This window comes from Vombatus ursinus, unplaced genomic scaffold (assembly GCF_900497805.2).
Source record: "Vombatus ursinus unplaced genomic scaffold, bare-nosed wombat genome assembly UNPS02014841.1, whole genome shotgun sequence".
NCBI classification, from domain to species: Eukaryota; Metazoa; Chordata; class Mammalia; order Diprotodontia; family Vombatidae; genus Vombatus; species Vombatus ursinus.
The window spans coordinates 4,236,549-4,260,250 of record NW_020954619.1 but is presented as its reverse complement, the minus strand read 5'-3'; the positions used below and the strand labels follow the sequence as shown (position 1 = coordinate 4,260,250).

General features: G+C 38.2%; 1 protein-coding gene across 6 annotated transcripts in view; it reads left to right on the top strand.

The window, feature by feature from the left end:
• RIN2 (Ras and Rab interactor 2) overlaps positions 1-23,702 on the top strand; it is a 239,999-nt gene that overhangs the window by 206,254 nt on the left and 10,043 nt on the right. For all 6 annotated transcript variants that reach the window (XM_027840326.1, XM_027840328.1, XM_027840322.1 and 3 more), the window contains 3 exons: positions 6,002-6,093; positions 8,923-10,056; positions 20,119-20,424. In XM_027840326.1, coding sequence (XP_027696127.1) covers positions 6,002-6,093; positions 8,923-10,056; positions 20,119-20,424 — 1,532 coding nt within the window. The remainder of the gene's footprint in view (positions 1-6,001; positions 6,094-8,922; positions 10,057-20,118; positions 20,425-23,702) is intronic.

The following is a 23,702-nucleotide window of genomic DNA, read 5'->3' as shown; positions in this document are numbered from 1 at the left end:
ATTTACTTCTTTTTCCTCATACTTCTCTCTTAACCAGAAAATTTTTAGAACTACTTAAATCACCCATTATCTAACTTAGAATACCAACTGGTTTAGAGCTTGAGTTGATAGATCGAGGTATTTAGAGTTGGAAAGTAGCTTGAAGATGCCTAGCCCAATTGCTTCATGTTGCAAGTGAGAAAATTAAGGCCCAGAGAGTTTGGGAGCATTTTTTGGTGGCAGGGCGGGGAGGGGAGTTGTCATCTTTTTAAATATACCAGCATCCCCAGTTTCCACTATTACTTTAGTGATTGTTAAAAACAAAATATGTTCTCCAGCAAATTCATCCATAGTATTTTATACCACTCTTTGTGATGCAGAACTCATCTTGACTTTATTTTCTGTTGTTTGATAGACAGTAAGGACCAGCATGAAGAATGCATGCAGATGTTGAGAGTGAAGTTACGTGAGGGTTACCATAGAACAGAATTTCAATTATAGGCAAGTTTCCTCACACTAGAATAGTGACTAATTGGGGTCAAGGTGAAGAGAAGTTTATTTCTCAATAGTAATAATTTCTCATAGTAATAAATAATGACTCACATTTGTATAGTGATTTAAGGTTTACAAAATACTTTACATGTCATTCCATTTGATCTTCACAACAAGGTTGTGAAGGTAGGTTCTGTTAGTACCCCCTTTCACAGATGAGGAAATTGAGACAGGGAGAAAGAAATTCAGTGACTAGCCTAGGGTCATTCAGTTAAGTGTCTGAAGGAAGATTTGAGCTCAGATTTTCTGGACTTCAGGTCCAGTGTTCTGTCAAACACTGTTGGACCAGATTATTCCAGAGAGAAGGAAATAAATTGCTCCTGTCTTGGAATTATATTAAGTTTTAGGCCACTGGGCTACACAGTAAATTACATGACAAGTATTAAACAACCAGTAAACATTGGTGCCCTCCTAAAAGATAAGCAGGATTTTTAAAAAACCTTGCCCTTAAAAAAATTACTTTATACCAGTTACATTTGAATGAGGGCAGAGAGTGAGGAAATAAGCATTTATATAGTACCTGCTATATGCCAGGCAGTGTGCTAAGCACTTTACATTTGAGTCCTCTTAACAATCTTGTGAGGCAGGTGCTGTTACTCTCTCCATTTTACAGCTGAGGAAACTGAAGTTAAGAGAGGTGAAGTCACTTGGTCATGGTCACACAATAAGTGTCCAAGGCTGGATTTGAACTCAGGTCTTCTTGACTCCAAGCCCAGCTCTCTATCCATTGTGCCCCTAGCAGGCTTAGTTTTCTGTTAAAATATAAATTATTGAGAGACACTAGAACTATGTCATGTGATGTTTTAAGTGACTACAGTAAAGAAGCTCACAAGGAACATTGTTGTGATTGTTTGAAATCCCAGATCCTTTACCAGTTAATAAAAGGTTTACTTAGCCAGATTATAGAAAGGAGACTCTGAAAAAAGGAGACAGTATTGACCTAACTAAGAATAGCTTTCTCTGCTTCCTCCCCACCATCTTTGTTCTTAGGCCACCAGCCTACGCCTTAGCCCCTGAACCAATTAAGTCTCAGTTGCAGTACCTTTAAGGAAAAAACTAGCCTAAGCTACTACTACGTGGAAGATATTGATCCTACCGCAAAAGGTTATTACACACCTAGAGAACAACAATATGGCTTTCATTTTATAATGACACATCAGAGATACTATCTGTTCCTTCAGGAGTTTACATCTGGCAAACCTAAACATGGAGATGATTTAAAGGGGCATTTTTTAAAAAAGTGGGTAGCTTAGTATATTAGGTAGTATTATTGGACTTAGCATCAAAAAGATCCCTGTACAAATCCTTTCCCTAATACTTACTAGCTGACCATAGGCAAAATGCCTAACCTCTCTGAGCCTCAGATTCCTCATCTGTAAAATGGGGATGATCTACTTCACAAGGTTGTTGTAATGCTGAATTGAGATAATGAATATAACACGCTTTACAAACTTTGAAATGCCCTATGGAGTAAGTTGCTATTATGCAGTAGAATGTAATCCGCTTGAGGCCAGAGAGTGTTTCTCCTTCCAGCTTAGTATCTTGCTGGTAGTAGCTTTAAAAATGCTTGATTGATTTGGACTTCAAGCCTATTAAAAATACAGATACTTGGGGGTTTATGATTTCTTCTTTCACACTACAAGCTTCTCACTGATTACTTGAATAATTGGTAGTAAGTGTTTGATTTTCTAGTCTTGGCAAAAAATTAAAAAAAAAACAAAAATGGGTGGAGGAAAGGGAGGAAACATATTTGAAAATATTTTAATTGGTTTGTATTCAATCAATTAATCAACAAGGTTGTATTAAGCACTTACTTTGTTCTGGGCGTGAGCTATACAAAGCCAAAAACTGAACAGTCCCTGCCCTCAGAGAACTTATTATAAAAATAAATTTATTTGGAGAGAAGATATTTTTGTATAAGTGAATACAAGGTAAATAGTGGGTGAACAGATTACAGGGAGATCAGGAAAGGGTTCATGTAAGAGATGGCACTTAAACTTATTCTTAAGGAAATTAGGGAGATGGTTGAAGAGTAAATGAATTCCAGGCATTGGGAACAGGCAGTGAAAAACAGCTAGGTGGCGAAGTGGATAGAGTACCAGCCCTGAAGTCAGGAGGACCTGAGGTCAAATAAGACCTCAAACCAAACACTTGATATTTACTAGCTGTGTGACCCTGGGCAAGTCACTTAATCCCAATTGCCTTAAGAAAAAAAAAAAAAAAACAAAACAAAACTCAGTCCAGTTGCTACCTCCTACCCACCACTTTTTATGATTCTACTCTACTTTGACATTACCTCTCCCGTCTCAAAAGATTAATTTTATCTCTTATTTACTTGTAAGTATATATTTTTCCCCTGATGAAATGTAATCTCCTTGAGAGTTGGGATTATTTAATTTTGGTTTTTATTCCTAGTGTCTGGCACATACTAGCTATTTAACAAAGGCTTATTGATTGGTTGGTTGATTAATAAATTTCAGCCTAAGAAAGACAGGTATAGTTTCTAGTTAAGACATAAAATTATTAAGAGAAACTAGAGCAGTATCATGTAATATCCCAAGTACTATATCAAAAGAGTTATAAACTTAAAATGAACATCATTATGATTTTTTGAAAACCTGTTTGTTAAATCAGTATTCTTCTAAGCTGATATTTGAAGTTAAGATGTAGGGATCATTAGAATTGATTGTTACCTCTGTCTAATTCAATCTTTTTTGTTCTAGACTTATCTGGGGCAAAAGGTAGTACTTATAAAAGTTAAAAATTGGAGTCAGTCTTATTTAAAAGCAGGGTCACTTAACTTTTCATAGTCTAGTGAAACCTATGGACCCCTTTTCAGAATAATGTTTTAAATGCATAAAAATAAGATATATAGGATTACAAAGGAAACCAATTATTTCAAAACCAATTACCAATTTTCTTTTCAAACAAGTTCACAGACCCAAGTTTAAAAGGCCCTAGTTTAAAGGAAATAAAAGAGTAGAGAAGGGCTTAGAAAAGATAGAAGGTCTTCTAGGCACTGGATTCTACTAAAGAAGTTTCCCCAGCTTATAAGACTATCTCACATTTATACAGCAGCCTTGTGAGGCTGGAAATGCAAAATTAGACCTTAGAATAACAGAATGTTGGTGCCAGATGACCTTTGACCAAGATCACTCAGATACAGTTAGCAGCAGACCTAAGACTAGAACTCAGTGGGTTTTTTTTGTTTTGTTTTGTTTTGTTTTTCTATTATACTTGAGGTAGCTTGACTCTGGAATTAGAATTAGAGGCTCTATGACTTATGACCTTTATCAACTTGAGTGAGTCCTGTCTCTTCTGTGGGTGTCCGTTAATTTATAGGATTGGACCAGATGATCTCTAAGGTCCCTTCTGGCTCAGTCATATGATCCTTATATGGAAATATTAAATTTGATCATATTTATCCTTTTACTTGTCATTTTACTGATTTGTTTTTCATTATTAAAAGCACCAAGGGCCGGAGTTGCCAAGTGCCCCAGGCCTTGTGATTAACCCTAGCTGTCTTGACTATGAATAAGAAGCAGGATGGTTACAATATTTTTGTAAAAGGAAACCCGTCTTACCTTAAAGCCATGAAATGGATTCAGTGAGGAAGGTTCAGGTTTTGTGTCCTCTATTTTAAGATAATGTCGGCGATTTCAATTAGCCTTTGTCTGGCCTTGTTAGCACAGTTTGAGCATTGTGAGAATGCATCCAGGGTTGATTTTGAACTTCATGCTTGTCCAACATAGAGGAAGTCTCCATTTCGCCAGTTTTTTCCCAACCTTCTCATCTAGCCTGTGCCATCTCACAGATATGTGTATGTGACCAGAACAAAGAGGATACCTTTATAAATAAGTAATAAAAGCTAACAATTTTATTCACACTCATCACCTAAATTTGCAGAGCTCTTTACATTGTTATCTCATTTTAACAACCCTGTGAGGTAGGTCCTGTTATTATCACTATTTTTACAGATAAGGAAACTGAGACATGGAGAGGGTAATTGATTTGTCCAGGTAGGCTAGGATTCAAGCTCAGGCCTTCCTGACTCTCAAGCCCTGCCCTCTTATCTATCGCACCAACTAGCTTCTCCAGCAGAAGAGCAGCAGGATTACTTGAAAAATACCCCCTGATGATCCCAGCCCATTTGTGTCTATCAGTCAGTCAACACTTAATTTATTGAGCACCTACTAGGTATAAGAAGACATAAATCAACAATTCCTAGCCCTTACTTTCTATCCTAAGAGACCTATTCATAAAGTACACACAAACCAAGCATTTAAAAAATAAATACAAGATGGTGTGGTGGTTGTTGGTAGTGTGTGTGTATGTGTGTGTGTGTGTGTGTGTATGTATGTGTGTGTGTGTGTATGTGTGTGTGTGTCTGAGGGCAGAGTAGGATGCCCTGGCATCTGGAATAACCAGGAAAGGATCATCTTTGAAAATGAAAGAAAGAGTCTTTATATAAGTGAACATTCACTTGTTTCTGATTTGGCACCAAGAAATCATCTCATAGGGTTGGAAAGGGTGACTTGTAAGCTACAAATCCAATACTATGTCAGGACCATTTCTTCTTGCAAATTATTATGACTGTAAGTCCATAATGCAATTTGTATACTGGCACTAAAGATCAGTATTTTGTAACAAGCATCGATTGGAGAGACAGTTTGATATAGCAGCATGGAAAGAATAAGGCCTAAGAGTCAGAAGACTCAGGCTGGAGGCCTATCTGTAATTAACTGTGTGATCCTAGACAAATCACTTGACTTTATGGGGCCCCAAGTTTCCTCATCTGAAAAATGAAAACATTGGACTAGAATGCCACTGGCTCTAAAGTAGTTCTGATTCTGTGTTGAGGCGTGTATAAACCTGTCTCCAATACTGTTTTTTTACTTCTGTGTTTTCATATTTTAAATGTGATATGTACTAGCAGGAAGTTACTGGGGTTTTTTGTTGTTTTTTTGTTTGTTTGTTTCAGATCAATAAATACTTAGCAGCAGCTAGCTAGGTTCAAGGCAGTGTCTACTGTACTAGACAGGACAAGGGGAGGGTGGAGGGTGTTCTGCCCAGAGAACTGAATGCCCCAGCCTCCAGTGTCAAAATTCCAATTAGCGAAAGAGCAGGAAGGATTTCATGTACACGATTTATGCATAAATATTCAGCAGTTCTGGTCAGTTGACTTACTTTTGAACTGGCAGAAAAGCCACTGCTTTCCTCCAGAGCCTTTGGTAGTTGGAATAACCCTACAGAGGATAATAAAACTATAGATGATTCTCCCACTCTGAACGTAGCAACAGGAACAGTAAGTAACAGGAAGTGCTAAGATCCACTGCCATTAATAATTTTAGCTATAACAAGACTAGAAGAAAAAGGAAACTCCATAGAACTATGGGCTTTGCCTTGTTGGAAATTTTAGAGAAAATTACAAATAGAATTACTAATATTTTTTTCATTTTTAAAAATAAAGGGATGTCCTACCATTCACCCTGAAGCTGCCTCATGCCATTTCAACAGCAAAGACAGAGGCCGAACTGGAAGACCTAGCCCAGTTGGGATTGAGTAAGTATACTTCATTCCTCAAATTTTGGAACATATTTGTTGTCACATAAAATAATAGATAAAAATCAGCATCTGTGGGCTGTTGTAGATTACATGGCTTATCAAGCAACTACTACATTCACGGCATTGTGGAGAATACAATGAATGAAACAATTCGTACTTTAGAAGGGGAAACAATGACATACATACACATACATGTGTGTGTGAATAGATAGATACACAAATACATACACACACATCTGAAATCCCTAGCTTCTCCTTTATTCTTCCTCCAGCTACCCACCTTGTGGCCATCTTTACCTTCCATTTTAAAAGCAAGAAATGAAGATGAAGGGCCAGATGTAGATTGGCTGCTCATAAAGCTACTCTGGCAAACCTTGGCAAGGAGAAGGAGGCAAAAATTACCACCCTATGTGGAGATCTGTGGAGATTCCAATTCTCTAAGCTGACCTTGACCTCTCTTTAATGCAGTTTTCTATACATTCCATGTTTCCTTTCTTTTCAATAGTACCTTCTAAGGAAAAGGGCAAGGTTTGACCCCAAAGAGAATGGCTCCATTTTCACTCAGTTCATTAATCCAAGTTTGTCTATTTCTAGCCAAGCACAAAGCTTTGAAAGCATTTATCTGCACTATGAGGAAAATGCCAGTATGCGTTATATAGTAACATCTGTCCTACTTCCTCTGCTATGGTACAGCTTGGTACTATGGTGACCAGTTCTTGCCCATTAGGCAGAAAAGTCATCATGTTTTGCCAGCAGTGTACCATTCATCCTTTCTCTTCCTCTTCCCTGTGCCTTGCTCTCTCCCTCTCCCCACCATCAACCCTCACTCCTTCATGCCCCCTAGACCTACCTTGAGTGAGTCCTTTCAGAAGTTTGCCTGGTTTATGGTTCTCAGTTAAGTCTCTTTGCTCCATTGCTTTTTGGGAAGTTACATAGTGGATAAAATTGTGCAATACACAGTTGCTAAGAATGAAGGAAAGACTTTTCTACCTTTGGCTTTGTCAACAATTTGCAAATCATAATGACTGAATCAAGACCCAGGGTTTCTAGGATATAAAAAAGATTTGATACCTGACCTGGCAGATTAAACATGCATGCTTTCTCCATGGACTTTTTTTTCTTTTACTCTAAAGACTGTATCTTGAAATGGGTGCCATTTGGGGTATACAGAATGTAGCATATACAGTATGCATATTTCATAGAACAGTCTGAAGGTACCCACAGATATTTGTTGCCCTCCTAAAACTTAAGTTTCTTTAAACAAGTAGAATATTCTGTAGAGTTGGATGGTGAGGTTAGAAAAGGAGATCCTGGCAGACATATCATTACCACCTTAAAGTAGTGTGTTCCCATGTGTATTTTACTTAGCCCATGTTAATTCCACCAGTTTTGGAATTGGTCTATAAGTGTTCTCAGATCTTTTACTTGCATATTTATTTTTTATTTTCCTGTCTAAATTGAAAGTTCCTCCTGGAGGACAGAGACTAGATTTTCCTTTTCTTTATATCTGTATTTCCCCATGGTGCCTGATATAGAGCTTGTCATATAGTAGGCACTCAGCTGTACTTGATACTGTCCAAAGAGACAGACTTCTTTAGAAGTGTGGCTGGTAATCTGATAGGCAACATTAGTAAAGACGGACATACATATAACTCTTGATATATTATATACAACACATTTGCAAGGATCCTAGAATCTTATGAGTTAAGAGGACTGTGGAAATCATCCAGCCCAAACTCATCAGCTACAGAATCTTTTCATCTTCGGCTCCTCTGCTGGCTTCTCATTACCAGCCAATGTGGAGCATCTACCTACTACCACTAGCTAATCTGTGTTCTGGATATACAAACCCATTTTAATGACAGCCTGGAAAATATAGGAAGGTTTGGTATAGAGGAGGAAAAATAAAAATCTAGAAAACCCAGAATGAATGCTTATTATCTATGTCACTCCTCTCCCTTAACACACATACTAGAGAACTAATTGTAAATGGCGAAACAGACCATGTAAATTCTATATACAGCCATCCACTTGCCTGTTGGGCAACTGAAGAGTGTTGAATGCTTATAGCAATGGCAAGAAGGCTACAGAATTTGGGAAAGACATTTACCAGACTACAAAGATAGATGGTTGAATCCGCATTTAAATTTTTCATTTTTTTCTATAGGTTAGGGTTATTTTTTCCCTGATTAAGCTTATGAGAATATATATATATATATATATATATATATATATATGCAAACACACACACTTTTTTTTCCTCTTTGGAGTTTTAATGCTGACCATGTCAAACCTCAAACTAATTGTGTAACAATCACTCACACAGCTGCCTGTCCTGTCTACTTAAAGGAGAACTGTGAGGACATGAACATTTGGCTTAGAACTACATCTGCCTGAGGGCGCAGCAGAAAAAGCTATTTGGGAAGGGTGCTGTTTCTTTGCAAGTTATCCCATTTTATAGTCAAGCTGTGGGCTTAGTTTATGGTTCATTTCAAGCCTGAACTTGTAATAGCATCATTCTTCTACGTTTTTCAAGTTTGCCTATCTCAGTAAAAGTCATGTTGATGATTTGTGTTGGCCCAGGACATTTAAATCTTTATAGGTGCAAAGCTCTACCCTGCAGCCCCTGTGCGAGCCTGCAGCTGGGTTTGGCAGTCTTCTCTAAGTTCCAGTAAGAAATTTAGTTAAAAAAAGGCAATTCCCAAATGAAAAAGCTCCATGCTTCAGAGATGCTTGCTATGTTGTACTCTGCCCCCCCCTTTTTTTTTTAATTTGCAAAAGAACCACCATATTTACATTCTTGTGTTAACCAATAATGACTTTCAGATTTTTGGAACTCTCCGGCTGACAACAAACCCCTAAATCCTCCAGCTCCTCATAGGCCTCTCCCCTCAGACGGTGTTTGTCGAGCTTCGCGTCAGCTTTGCCTTATAAATGGAGTGCATTCTATACGAACCAGAAGGCCTTCGGAGTTGGAGTGCAGCCAGACCAACGGGGCCCTGTGTTTTATTAATCCTCTTTTCTTAAAAGTGCACAGCCAGGACCTTAGTGGAAGCCTGAAAAGGCAGAGCACAAGAACTCCAGAAGTGAATGGCACTGAGAGTCCTCGCTCTCCTCCACCCAGACCCCCACCACCATCTATTAATAGTCTCCCTACAAGCCCTCAGCTGTCCAGGACTGAAACTCAGGCGAGCATGCCAGAAACAGTCAACCATAACAAACATGGGAACGTAGATTTGCTGGGAAAGAAACCGACCCCGATCCCTCCACCTCGTCTGAAGAAACAGGCTTCTTCTTTGGAAGGAGAAGGTAGTAATGCAAAGACCTTGCCAGTAATTCGACCTTGTCTTAGCCAAGAGCCTACGTCGGGAACTGCTGGCAGCCCAGGTGATGCCCCGCCTGAGCAGAATCTGGCAGCTTGCAAAAAGACTCTGCCTACAAGTTCTGACTCACAACTGCAGTGGAATGGAGGCAGGCAGAGACTAAGCGACATGAGCATATCCACTTCCTCCTCCGACTCACTGGAGTTTGACCGGAGCATGCCGCTGTTCGGCTACGAAGGGGATACCAACAGCAGCCTGGAAGACTACGAAGGAGAGAGTGACCAAGAAAGCATGGCACCCCCCATCAAGTCCAAAAAGAAAAGGAGCAGCTCATTTGTCCTCCCCAAAATTGTCAAATCTCAACTACGAAAAGTGAGTGGGGTGTTCAGCTCCTTCATGACTCCTGAGAAGCGGATGATCAAGAAAATAGCTGAACTGTCCCAGGACAAGCGTACTTATTTTGGGTGCCTTGTACAGGACTATGTAAGCTTTCTGCAAGAAAACAAGGAATGCCATGTTTCCAGCACAGACATGCTACAAACCATCCGACAATTTATGACTCAAGTAAAGAACTATTTGTCCCAGAGCTCAGAACTGGATCCCCCAATTGAATCACTGATTCCAGAAGACCAAATAGGTAAGAATTTACTGTCTTTGCTTTTTGTTTTGAAATTGTATTTTATGTACTATATACTATAATCCTCTAGCTGGGCTCAACCCCTGAGGGACATTTTAAATAGGTTATCCTTTTTCCAGGGAAAATCAAAACAACAAAAAACACTAAAAGTGAAAGTTGCCTAAATTTTCAGTCAGTAAATGAAAGGTTTGGGGGCAGCTAGGTGGCACAGTGGATAGAGCACCAGCCCTGAAGTCAGGAAGACCTGAGTTCAAATCTGGCCTCAGACCAAACACTTGACACTTACTAGCTGTGTGACCCTGGGCAAGTCACTTAACCTCAATTGCCTAATAAATAAATAAATGGAAGGTTTGGAAATAAGGTAAAAGTGTATGCTACTTGCTGTTCAAAGACTTCTGGTGCATTTGGTAAACACTGTCAAATAATGATTCTGCCTCCAAGAAGAGCAAGATCTAGTTTGAGGTCTGAGTGGTTGCATTTGCCTTCCTGTTCTTGGAATGTCACCTTCCTATTCAGTGATTTCTTGAAGTACCTCTCTCTGGATTCTCTTCCTTTGGAGGGAAGGAGATACCCCCCTCCCTGAAAGAAATAGGGTTATAATTTAAGCACAAAAATAAGCAAGAAAACTTTGTAGCCATGAACCTTTTCTTCTGCCTTTTTGTACCTTGACTACATAAGTGGCATGTTTTATAAGTCTCACATAAAGGGTAAACATCTCTGAAGGAGAAATTCTTTCCTTGTAAGCTCATTCCAAGGCCGAATTGCTGTTGGCAACTTTAGCCAAGGTATTCAAAGGTGACTGAGAAATTGGCAGGCTGCCTTTTTTTTTTCCTTCAGTGAAGCAGTGGCATTTAAAATTTTTATTTAGAAAGCTGCACAAAAAGTGCTAATTTCATGGACTGCATTTGTTGGACAGCAACAGCAAAGAAAAGGACTCCCAAACACTATAAGGCATTTCATAAAAGTAAAACTCTTTTCCTTTCCTCAATGAAGTCTGTCTTTTTTTTTAAAGAAGTAGTAAATATTGTGTGGCATACAAGGTCTTTTCTGCAGTTCTGTTTATTGAAACAAAAGTCTCTTCTTGATTTCCACGCGAAGAAATTAAAGCATTGTTGTTGTAGATTTTTTTTTTTCCTGTTTGTGGTTTGGCTGAGTTGGGATCTTGATTTGTTCTGTTATTTGTTAGGGTGTGGTTAAAACTGATGTGTTGTAGTAAGTTGCTAAAAAGGAGGCTGCCCAGTTACTGCCTTGACTCTTTAGAAAGAATTCGAGGAGAAAGCAGGGCAGTACCTAGACGAGCATACTCTTTCTGCATGCTTCCCTCTCAGGGAAAACCTGGCTCGAGTTTAATTTATGTGGAAAGGCAGTTTAAGGAAACATGAAGTTTGCATCGCAGCCGGTGTGTTTCCTTTACCCTGCCTGCAAATAGCAAGAGCTTGTGGCTGAGCTAAGCAGAGAGTTATGTGGCAGATTGATTCAGCCATCCTACACAGAAAATCTTTACAAAGGAACCAAGGCCCCGGCCTGATCTTCTGGCTTGTTTAATTTCCCTGCTCTTCTTGGGAGCACCAACCAAAGCCATTGCCTCAGGAAGCATTTCTGTCAGTGTTCTAGAGAGCAGAAACTCAAAATGTTACCTGCTTACAGAGTTAGTGTATGCAGAAAATATGCTCTAGACCTTTATCTTAGAAGCAACCCTGTCTTTAATTTAAGACCTAGTATTATAGTATTAGATTTCCCTCAGATACACAAAGAACTTACTTTGAATTTCCTGGGAAGCATCTCTAAAGTTCTATCTAATCTGACCAAATTAAAGCTTTGTCTAACTATAGAGCATGCACCCAGCAGGAATCTATGCAATTTGGTGGGGGCGGTGGTTTTGTTTGTTTCTTAATTAAAGCAGGCAGCTCACGTGCCTGCTGCCTCAAGAATTAAATTTGCCCAGCTTCCAAAACACAGTGAAATGCTGCACTTATTAATAGGTTAGAAGGTAAGGGTAGACAATACCTAGCCAAAATAAAACCTTCTCATGATTAGCACAATGGCAAAAAAAAGTTTGTGACCCAAAACATTTCGATAATTAATCAATCCCAGAACATAAGTGAGCTGTTAAGGTAGGGCCTTCCTAATAATGCCATCAAGTAGCCTGTTGATTGCTCTTCCCACCCACCCTCACTTCTCAAGTGGCATGGAGAATGTCCCAAGTGGAGCTTCAGATAGTTTCACCTTGCAAACCATCCAAAGAATTCCCGGCCTCAAAATGTATTCAAAACAGGTGCTTGCTAATGTTAGCAAAGCTATTATTGTTTTTCTGTTTTTTGTTTTGCTGCAATACCCAAAATAATATGAACAAGTTAATATTGCACCCCCTCCCATATCACATCTAATAGAATGAACACTGGACTGGGAAAAAAGGAGGTTTCATTAGCTGTATGACTGACCCTGAACAGCTACAATGCCCCCCTTCTGTAAAATGGGGATACTAATAAGCAGTCCAGCCATTTTCAGAGAAGAGTTTTTTATGAAAACTAAATGAGATAATATGAAAAAATATAAGGCATTACTTGAGTATCAGGTTCATCATTATTGTTGTTACAACATTGGGATTCCTGTAGCCAAATCAGTGTAATACATTTGTTACAGGCAGCAAAAGCTGGACTATTTGACCGGACTGATCTATAAATCAGTGCTTCCAAGTCCCCAGTGAGTGGCACAACCATATTAAGAACCACAGCAAATCAGGTCAACCAAATTTTGGTTTGGTCAGAATTGTCTAGACACAGCCTATGTTGCTCAACCCTAATTTAATGAAGTGAGGGAAAGGGAAGTAGAATTAGAATCATAGCTTCACAGAATATTTGTAGAACTGGAAAAGACAAGTAGCCATCCTCTCAGTTACAAAAATGGGGAAACTGAGGTCCAGGAAGATTGTGAGTTACAGTTAATTTGTGAAAGAGTCAGGACTAGAACCCAAGTGTCTAACAGTGGTCAATGCTCTCTCACTTAATAGCATGCTGAATATTTTTTTTCTTTCTTTCTTTCTTTTTTTTTTTTGGCTGGGCAATGGGGTTAAGTGACTTGTCCAGGGTCACACAGCTAGTAAGTGCCAAGTGTCTTGAGGCTGGATTTGAACTGAGGTTCTCCTGACTCCAGGGCCAGTGTGCTATCCATTGTGCCACCTAGCTGCCCCTGAATATATTTTTCATACCTTTTTTTTTTTTTCCTGGCTAGCCAGTGGGGTTGAGTGACTTGCCCAGGGTCCCACAGCTAGTAAGTGTTATGTGTCTGAGGCTGGATTTGAACTCAGGCCCTCTTGACTCCAGGGCCACCTCGCTATCCACTGCACCACCTAGCTGCCCCTGAATATATTTTTTTTTAAATGGCATTTGAGCCAAAACAAATGAGTTGTGACCACCAAACCTATCCCACTTTAGAGATGAAATATCTACCTAGAAAATATTCTGTATTTGTCAGAGATAGTTAGGTACATCCTGGTCATATCTAGGAACATTCAAGCATTTCTAATAAGGCCACAGTTTGTTTTTCCTTTCTTGGTATGGATGAATGAATGAATGAATGAATGAATGAAGCAAGCTTTTATTAATCAATTACTATGTACAAAGCACTGTGCTAACCTATACAATTAGAAAAAGAAGGTCTCTGCTGTCAGGGAGTTCACCTTCTAATGGGGAAGGTTTCAGTTGTAAGTCAGATAGAAAGGTTGCATGGTATGCAGGAGCAAAGTAGTTGTCAGTGCCTTTTCTTTATTTCTATTGATAAAGTGATATTGGTTTCTGATGTGCAATCATTTGATAGTGACAAGGACTTTGGCAATATGGTAGAATATGGGGCCAAAAAAGTAAAGGTGAATAAATATAACCTTGGAACAACTTTCTAGTGGGTTGAATTATTTATAGCTATAGAATGTATACTTGGTTCACAAAAATTTTATGTAAAAGAATAAATAAATAGAAACAGATACCAGTTTTCTGATTTTATCTATACTCAGCTAAGGTGATCATTGACATTTTTTGAAGTAAATTTTTACTGATATCTTTTGTTTTTACATCACTGTATCCGCTTATACCCTCTTTGCATCAATTCATGCCAATCTTCCCATGTGTCTGTATTCCATCATATTTGCCATTTCTTAAAGCACAGTTGACTTTATTCCTCAACCATAAATTGCACCTTAGACCCAGCCAGCCATTTCCAAATTGTGTTCCAGTAATGACAAGGGAGACCAGGTAAGAAAGTGTGGCTAATTGGAATAAAACTCACCATACCCTCTGGAAAAAAAAAATAAGCAATGCTTGTACCCAACTGACAGTGGATTAGTTGTATGATCAGTAGCATGGTCTGGTGGAAATTGAGCTGGATTTGGAGTCCAAAGAATTTTAGTCTTTATTCAGACACTAAGTCATTTAACCTTTAGTCATCTGAGGAATAATTATATTCCTTCATCTTAGGGGATAGTGCTGACCCACCATTACAGGCACATGTTTTGTGTGCTTATTATTTTGTTTTTACGTCACTTGCATTTCCCAGGATATTCCCTTCTGTTCCCAACCCTTATAACAAATAATAAAAGAGTAAGAGACAAAAGTCAGTTCAGCAAATCTAGCCAACACATCATTGAAGTAAGACAGGATATAAAGTATTCCACATCAGTAATGCCCTAATTCACTTCCCCTCAAGAACGGAGATGGGTGCATTGCTTTGAAAGTTTGTTTTTGTTGTTTTTTTTTTTTTCAGAATATTTCTAGATTTGCTCTGATCTTTTCCTCAGACTGTTTTGTGATCATTGATCTTTGACACTACCACTCACCCTCCCTAGCCACTGACACCTGCCCTCCCAATCTTCCTTGTGTTTAACTGCTTTGCATTTGTTTTATTCAATTTAGGGAGAGAGAGAGAGAGAGTGTGTGTGTGTGTGTGTGTGTGTGTGTGTGCGCGCGCGCATGCGCGTGCGCTTGCACGTGTGTTTTGACCAAAAAGACCGAACAGATTTGTTCTTTAAAATTTGAATTCAGTCAAAAGGCCACACTTAAGGATCTAGAGGGTCACATGTGGCCTCAAGGCCACAGGTTCCCCACCCCTGGCCTAGGACATAACTGGTATTTAAACAATCCTTGTTAATTTATTTGATTGATTATTAAGTTGGGTGGCAGAGCTTAGAAGTATATAAGATTCTAGAAAAGAACAAAGACAGCTAGGTAGGGCAGTGAAATGCTGGACCTGGAATCACGAAGACCTGAGTTCAGATCCAGCCTCAGACACTTAAATGGCTGCGTGACCCTAGGCAAGTCATTTAACCTCTGTTTCTGTTTTCTTATCAGTGAAATGGACATAATAATAGTAGCTGCCTCCCAGAGTTGTAAGGATAAAATGAGATAATATTTGAAAAGCATCTTGTAAACCTTAAAGTGATATATAAATGCTAGCTATTATTAACAAAGCAAAATGGCTCACCCACAGAGGGATCAATCCCATTTAGTCTGCACATAAATTGAGTCAATTATGAGACATAGCCTGGACTATTTTAGTCTTCAGATCAAATAGTAGCACTTCCTCACCAAGAACGTGAACTGCTCTTGCATTAGCTAACTCTCTGGTTGTTTTAAGTCCCAGGAATGTTTTCTAAATGGCAGGGGGGTTGGGTGGGTGGGTGGGGGATTGTAGAAAACTTAACTGTGCACATTTATTAGATCTGAAGGAGGAATGTCTGAATCCTTTCATTTGTTCCTACCTGCCTTTCACCAGCTTGCAAAATCAGCCAGCTTCAAATCAGAATTAGTCCAATTGTCCACACAAAGAATATCTAATCAACATGTGGATGGGAGCTTGACCTCACCCCACCAAGAAAAGTTGAAGAAGACACCTGTCTCCCTTCTTTGAAGGAGTGGGAGTCTGAAAGTGTGGAACGTTGCCTTTATGTCAGATTTTTCAATATGTTGATTTGTCTTGCTGGTTTGTTTTTATCTTCCTCACATTTTTTTTAAAAAGTTGTTGTAAGGGATGGCTTTCTGAGAGGAGTTGGGAGAGAGAGATAGGGGAGAATAGAAACAATATAAAAGCCAAAGATGCCGATGAAAATCTATTTGAAGAACACATTATATGAATAACATTATTTTCAGATCGCCTGTGGGATCAGCATTATGTTTCTAAAATATTAGGTTTGGGGCCCTATTTATGTTGAATGATCCTCAGTCACATCTCATCCATATGTGAAGGTTTTACTCTTCACTATAAAAAATACCATTTGTCTCAATCTGAAGAAAAAGACAAAATCTTCAGTTGGCCATCAGGCCCTTCCATAGGATGATGGAGGCCTGCAAATGGAACATGCTTTAATAAGACCTGTGTTTGGGACAGCTGGGTGGCACAGTGAATAGAGGTCCGGCCTTGGAGTCAGGAAGAACTGAGTTCAAATGTGCCCTCAGACACTTGACACGCACTAGCTGTGTGACCCTGGGCAAGTAACTTAACTCTGATTGCCTCACCAAAAAATAAAAAATAAAATAAAAATAAGACTTGTGTCCTTCGTTACTGGATGCTTATCATGTACTGACTCTGTGGTATACAGAGAGTACAGAAGGAACCCTCCTGTCCTGGAACTTCTGGGGTGACTAATGTGAGACTAATGCCCTGAGGCAGTAAGACCCATGACTGTCAGTCTCATTACTTTATAGTTACACCTCAATCACAAAAAGGAGACAAGAAGGAAAATTATATGTTTGCCCCCACATGTACACACCTACCTTTATTGTAATTTTGTCTGGGAAGTTGGGGGAAAGTATGATTAAAGGGGCCTGGACAACTACAGGAGTTTCCACAATGCTTATTTAAGAAAAGATGCACTTCATCTTAGTATGTAACAGGAGGCAGCTTGGTGTAGCACGGGACTTGGGAGTTAGAAAGGTGTTCAAATCCCACCTCAGAAAACTTACTAGCTTTATGACCCTAGATAGGTAACCTAACCTCTCAGATTTAGGAGTTTCTTCATCTAGAAAATGGGGATAATAATCCCCAACACCTATATTAAGGATTGTTTTGAGGATCAAATAATATTATGTCTATAAATATGTGTGAGTATATATATATGTATGTGTATATGTATATGTGTGACTTTACACATGTGTATATATATTACTTATATATGTATATACATATGTATATACATGGATGTGGGTATTTGTGTATCCCTTTGTTTGGAGACAGGTCTCACAAAGGGCAGTTCAGCATCTTTCAAGAAACAGTCAATTTAGGTAGATTGGAGCAGGGAGCAAGGCAACTCCCCCCCCCCTCAAAAAAAGCAAAAAACAGGAGAGGGATTTCCAGAAAAGAAAGAACGAGAAGGATGCCGGATGAGAGTTGGTCTTTTGGGTCTTCTGCATTAGCACCAGTAATTGGGAAGAGTCTGAGGAATCATAGAAGAGTGTTTCAGTATAGGCTATAGCAGTAGGTAGAGCGAGCACCTGGCCTGGAGTCAGGAAGACCTGAGTTCAAATCTAGCTTTAGACACTTACTAGCTCTGTGACCTTGGATAAGTCACTTAACCCCACTTGCCTCAGTTTCCTCATCTGGAGAAGGAAGTGGCAAACCACGTCAGTATTTTTGCCCGGAAAACCCCAAAAGGGGTTCAGGAATATACAGACCTACTTTTCAGTAAGAGTCAGACATGACTGAAAAGCAACTAAACAAGGTAGCAGCAGTGTGAACAGGAAACTAGAATGCCTTTCAATCATTTATCAAAACATTTTCAATTCCCTTTTGAAGGTAAACAAGACCACAATTAATATAGAGGCAGTGTAGTCAACCCGAAACCAGAGCAAATTATTTTTGTTTCTTTTTTTAGGCTTAATCTATTTATATCTGTGAAATTACAACCATTAGTTTCATTGTAACATTTTGGATGAGGCAGAACATGTGATGATTAGTATTATGAGAATGAATGAACATTAAAACCATAAACAAGCAATTTCTTTTAACTATATAAGATATTGTTATATTATTTTTCAATCCTGTGATGACTTTTTCCTTATCCTATACATTTCAGTTTTTTGTTAAAATAATTGTTATCAAGTAAATCTGAAGATGTGGTAAGAAGTGGTGATTACAGTCAGCTGAGAAAAAAAGTGAAATTAGTAAAGATGGTACCAGTGATAGCCTTGGAGTATCTATAGATCATTAATACAGTCAGGAGGAAAGTTTTTTTTTTAAATTATGATAACTACTTACTTTTAATGTCAAACACTAGGGTTTACAATATACAGACCTACTATTCTCAAGTAGGATATAGTCTGAGACTGAGGGGAGAAAAGATTAACCTATGTTCTCAGTGTAAGCAGGAGACCCAAAGAAGACTAGATTAGAATTTAAGTTAAAAAAAGTAAAAAGTAACTGTGGTCAATGTCTTTACTTAAGTTTTGAAGAATTTCCTAGACTAACCTTGTGGTCAGTTAGTTTAAATATCACAAAACCATATCTGGAATCTCTCTTTATCAGTCCTATTAATTAGGTCCCATTTCTGTTAGTTTAGTATTTCCTCATACTAATTTGGCTAAGAAATACTTTGGGCGTTAAAATACATTGACAGAATGCAAATGATGGTGCAGGATATTGGAGATAAGAAAAAAAAATTAAGTGTGAGGCTTTGTGCTTTCAAGAGGAGAGAATTTGAGAAAAAACATTATTCTTGTCCTTTTCTTGTGGTCTTGTCTGTTCCCCCCACCCTCAAATGATAAAATTTCCATTTCCAGAAGCAGAATGAAAATTATTTTCTAATATCACCCAATAAACATAGTCAAAGTATTTTAAATCTGATGGCTTTTTTAAAAATGTTTTTTAGTCTTTTACAAACGTAGACTTGTGATTTTCAACAGCTATTCTCAAAATGAAAAGAATAAACTGACTTTCAAAATAAAATGTTTGTATTCAAGCTTTATGAATTGAGTAACAGAGTTTACAAAAAAGAGCTGAGGCCAATTGAATAGCAACATAGATATGCTGGACATCTTAGCCAAGCCTTCTAACCTGTCTCCTTTCTCTGGTGTTAGAGTCACTGGCTAGGACAACCACATGTGATCTTGTAGGTATAATTCATATTAATTCTATTGGCTTATATACTGTGACCCGAGGCACAAATTTGTTCTTGGGGAATCAAGTTGAAAATAGAATATTGTAACTTAAGGTCCGGTGATTATATTAATGAGACCTTAAGGAGGTCACATGTTATAGTAGAAAGAGGGCTAGATTTGGAGCTCAGGAACTTGGGGTGGGTGGTGTAGGGGAAGCGAATAAGCATTTTATATAGGGCCTACTATGTTCTTAGTATTATCATTCTGCTGCCTGAGTGAGAGTTGTTTTATGGTCAAACTCTGTCTGATGTTGTTAAATGGTTTCGTGGAAACAGCATTAGGTTAAAAAAAAAAAAGACATTATAGGGAACAGTTATTTCCAAAGGACTAATGTTATAAATAGATGATTGTCCAAACAGTACTATGTGATTTCTATAGTCTTAATAGAAGGTATGGTTGTAATGTATTAATGAGATTGTTAAAAGGTCTTGTGTGATGTTATGTGGGGTATGCATGAACTCTAAAATGATACAGAGAACAAAAAAGTATCATCTCTTTTGCTTTCAGGGACTTCCTGGCTGTAAATAGAACACACCCTAAAAGTATCTAGTATAATGCAAGTTTCAAAATCATATATTTTCATCTTTCATTTCACTCTGAAAATACATTTAGAGGTAGAACAGTGGATACAGTACTGGCACTAGAGTCAGGAGGACCAGAGTTTAAATGTGGCCTCAGACACTTACCAACTGTGTGACCCTGTAACCCCTCTGTAACCCCAATTGCCTCCCCGAATAAAAAAGAATACATTTAGAATGCATTTATTAAATACATTTAGTCTATTAACAAATACTGTGTGAGAATGTTTAGTTCCTACCTGTTAATGGAAAAAGTTTTTGCTTTTCTTGCTAGAGTCCTGTGATGTAGCATCTCTTCCTTTCTAACACTGTGAAACTCATCTTCTCTGCATTTTCTTTTGCAGATATTGTGCTGGAGAAGGCCATGCACAAGTGTATTCTTAAACCTTTGAAGAGCCATGTTGAAGCCATGCTGAAGGATTTCCATACTGCTGATGGTTCGTGGAAGCAGTTAAAAGAGAACCTGCAGCTGGTCAGACAGAGGAGCCCTCAGGACCTGGGTGTGTTTGCCCCAACTCCAGATTTTGTGGATGTAGAAAAGATCAAGGTCAAATTCATGACCATGCAGAAGATGTATTCACCTGAAAAGAAAGTCATGTTGCTGCTGAGAGTCTGTAAACTAATTTATACAGTTATGGAGAATAACTCAGGTAAGGACTTTTACATAGGCTAAAGCTACATCATTTCCAAAATGTGCCTTATTAAAATGTTTTGTCAAATAAGCATTTGTTTTAATTACTTAAAATCATTACCTCAGTATTGAAAGAAATGAACTACACATATATTTCATAGGAAATAATGAACTTAGGGATATGAACCTGAAACATTTGTTTCTTGGCTGATTCTCTTTTGTGGCAAAATAACTAGATATCTTCTATGATTACAAAGTTGGAAAATGGGCAAATTAAGATTTTTCCAATACTGCTTACATTGGGCCTAGAAATAGACACACTTCATTTTACTTATTAGTAAAGATGAACAAAGCTATGGATCCTCTAATATAATTCTGAATATCATTACAAATTTCTACATAGTGAAGTTGCTTTAAGCAGAAGGAATAGAGGATGTCCATAGGCTATATTATAAGGGTGCTATAACAATTAGGAAGCATACAGATTAAAAAGTATATTACAAGGTAACTTGAGGAAGGAGAAAACACTAAAATTCAAGTGTTTCAGAGATACTTCGTGGAAAAGCTGATATTTGAGCTAATCCTTAAAGGAAGAAGAGGTTTCTTAATTGTGGAGATTCAGCAGTTCAGTTGGACAAAGAAATGTGTATTTTAGGCATGGAGAATAGCTTGTGTGAATTCTTGGAGGTAGGAGATATGATTGTGCGAATAGTCCGGTTTGTTGGTAGAAGGAAGTAATAAAGCTGGAAAAGGAGGGTTCTATTAAGATTATGAAGAACCTAAAATACCAATCTGAAGAGTCTTCATTTTGTGCTCTAGGCAATACAGAAGCATTTAAGGGTTTGGTTTGGTTTGGTTTTATCAGAGGAATAACATGGTCAGAACTATAACTTAGGAAGACTTGACAACTTTCTGGAAGGTGTAATGGAGAAAAGAATGAATGCAATTAGGGGACCCGGCAAGGGGTGACATGGACCTAAACTAAGGTTATAGCCTTGGAAGTGAGTAAAGAAAAAGAAATGAGTAGCAGAGATGTTTTAGAAGCAGAATGGGAAAGACTTGGAAAATGATTGGGTATGGGAAATGAGAGAAAGAAGTTGTTCCAAGGTTACAAACCTATGTCACTGGAATGGTAGTGAGTTGAAAGGAGATGACGCTAGGGGAGGAAAATGTTAGGCCATTTTAAGACATGTTTAGTGTGGGAAGGCTGGTGGGACATCCAGGTATGGACGTCCAGCAGGCAGTTAGCACTATAGACCTGGAGTTCAGTAGATATATTGGGGATAGATATGTAGATTTGGGAGCAACCTGCACAAAGATGAAAATTGAATCCATCAGAGCAGATGTCATCATCAAGAGAGACAATGTACAGAAAAGAATAGAGAACTGAGTTTAGAAAGTATACGCACTTATGAGGTAATAGATGAGTGATTTCTAGTAAAGGAGACTGAGACAAATTAGTTAGGTATGAAGAAAACTAGAAGAAAAAAACCGTATCATGAAAGTCAAGTAAAGAGTATACAGAAAGAAAAGGAAGATCAATACAGTCAGAAATCCACAGAAGGACTGAGAAAAGGACCATTAAGTTCAGCAGTTAAAACATGGATAACTTAGGGAGACCAATTTCAGTAAATTAGTAGGGACAGAAGTCTACTAATGTATGAGAAGCTGGTTATAAGGAAACAGAAGCAGTGAGTATAGACTACTCTGATAATTTGTCAATAAAAGGTATAGGATTACATTTTGAGGAAATAGTGAAGACAGGTGAAGGTTTATGATTTTTTGTCTGTTTTTTAAGGATGGAAAAGAACTGGGCATGTGTTTAGGCAATGGGGAAGGAGCCAATATAAAGGAGAAAATGAAGATATATATAAGTGTAAATCTTTTAGAGGTTAATAGGAAGGTACACAGGTAGAGAGAGAGGCCTTACCCTTGGCTAGGAGAAGAGCCACCTTTTCCTCTAAAAATGGAGCAAAGCATAGGTGGAGGGGTGAAGATATAAACAGGTTTTGTGGTATGGTGTAGGAGAGATAAGAGAGTTTGCAATGAATGTTCTCTGTTTTCTCAGAAAAATAGGATGTGAGATACCTTTCTGAGAGAGGGATGAGGATAACATTGGGAGCTTGTTGGCTTAAGAGAAGGAGATTTATATAACAACAGTCAATCAGAATAGCACATAAGGATTGTCTGACAGTAATGAGGACCCAGATGACATTAGAAAACAAATGTGCAGTTCTTGGCCAGAATATGATAAAAGGTTGCATCCTGGCTCTGCCATTGTTTGTTTTGTGATCCTGAGCAAGCTGCATAATATTTTTTGACCCTCAGTTTCCTCATCTTTAAAATGGGAATACCTATGTACAACCCATGGAGTTGTTGAAAGTATTAAATGTTATTTTAAGCATTATTTACTTCATAAATGCCATCATCAAGAATCTCCATGAACATAAATCATAACCCATCTATAACTGAAGTAGATGGAAAGAAGGAAAGATGGGAAAGAGCATTTATTAAGTGCCTCTGTATGCCATCACTTTTAAGTGCTTTACAAGGATCTCATTTAATTCTCATAACATACCTGGGAGGTAGGTGCTGCTAACACCATTTTACATTTGAGAAAACTAAGGCAAACAGAGGTTAACTGACTTGCCCAGGATCACAGTTAGTAGTCTGATGCTGAATTTGAACTCAGTTCTTCCTGACTCCAGACCCAGTGCTCTATCCACTGCTCCAACTAGCAGTCTCTAGACTTATAAGGAGGTACTTTAGGCCTGGAGAGGTAAAGTGACTTTCATATAGTCACACAACTAGTAAGAGCCCTGTGTGTAATTTGAAGCCAAGACTTCCTGATTCCTAGACTGACCACTCCATCTACTACACCAAATTGCCTTTCTAGTATTAGTTGTTATTAATAATATTTTGTAATAATATGAGATCTTCTAGAAATATATAGAGAGATTATATAGATATCTATATCTACTATTCAAATCAAGTATATAAATGAAGGCATCTTTGTGCATTGGAAAGAACACTATATTTGGAGTCAGAATGGGTTCAAATCCATATTCTACTTCTTACAGCTTTGTAACCTTGGGCTTTGGTTTCCTCATCTTTAAAACATGGAAGTTGGTCTGGATGACTCTTCAACTCTAAATGTCAGTCCTCTTCAATTTAACACAAATTTATCTAATGCTTACTATGTTCAAGATACTGTGATAAATGTCAGAGTTCACAGAAATAGGACCCTATATCTTTTATATATAGAAAGAGCCTTCAGCTGTTTTCTATCATACAGAA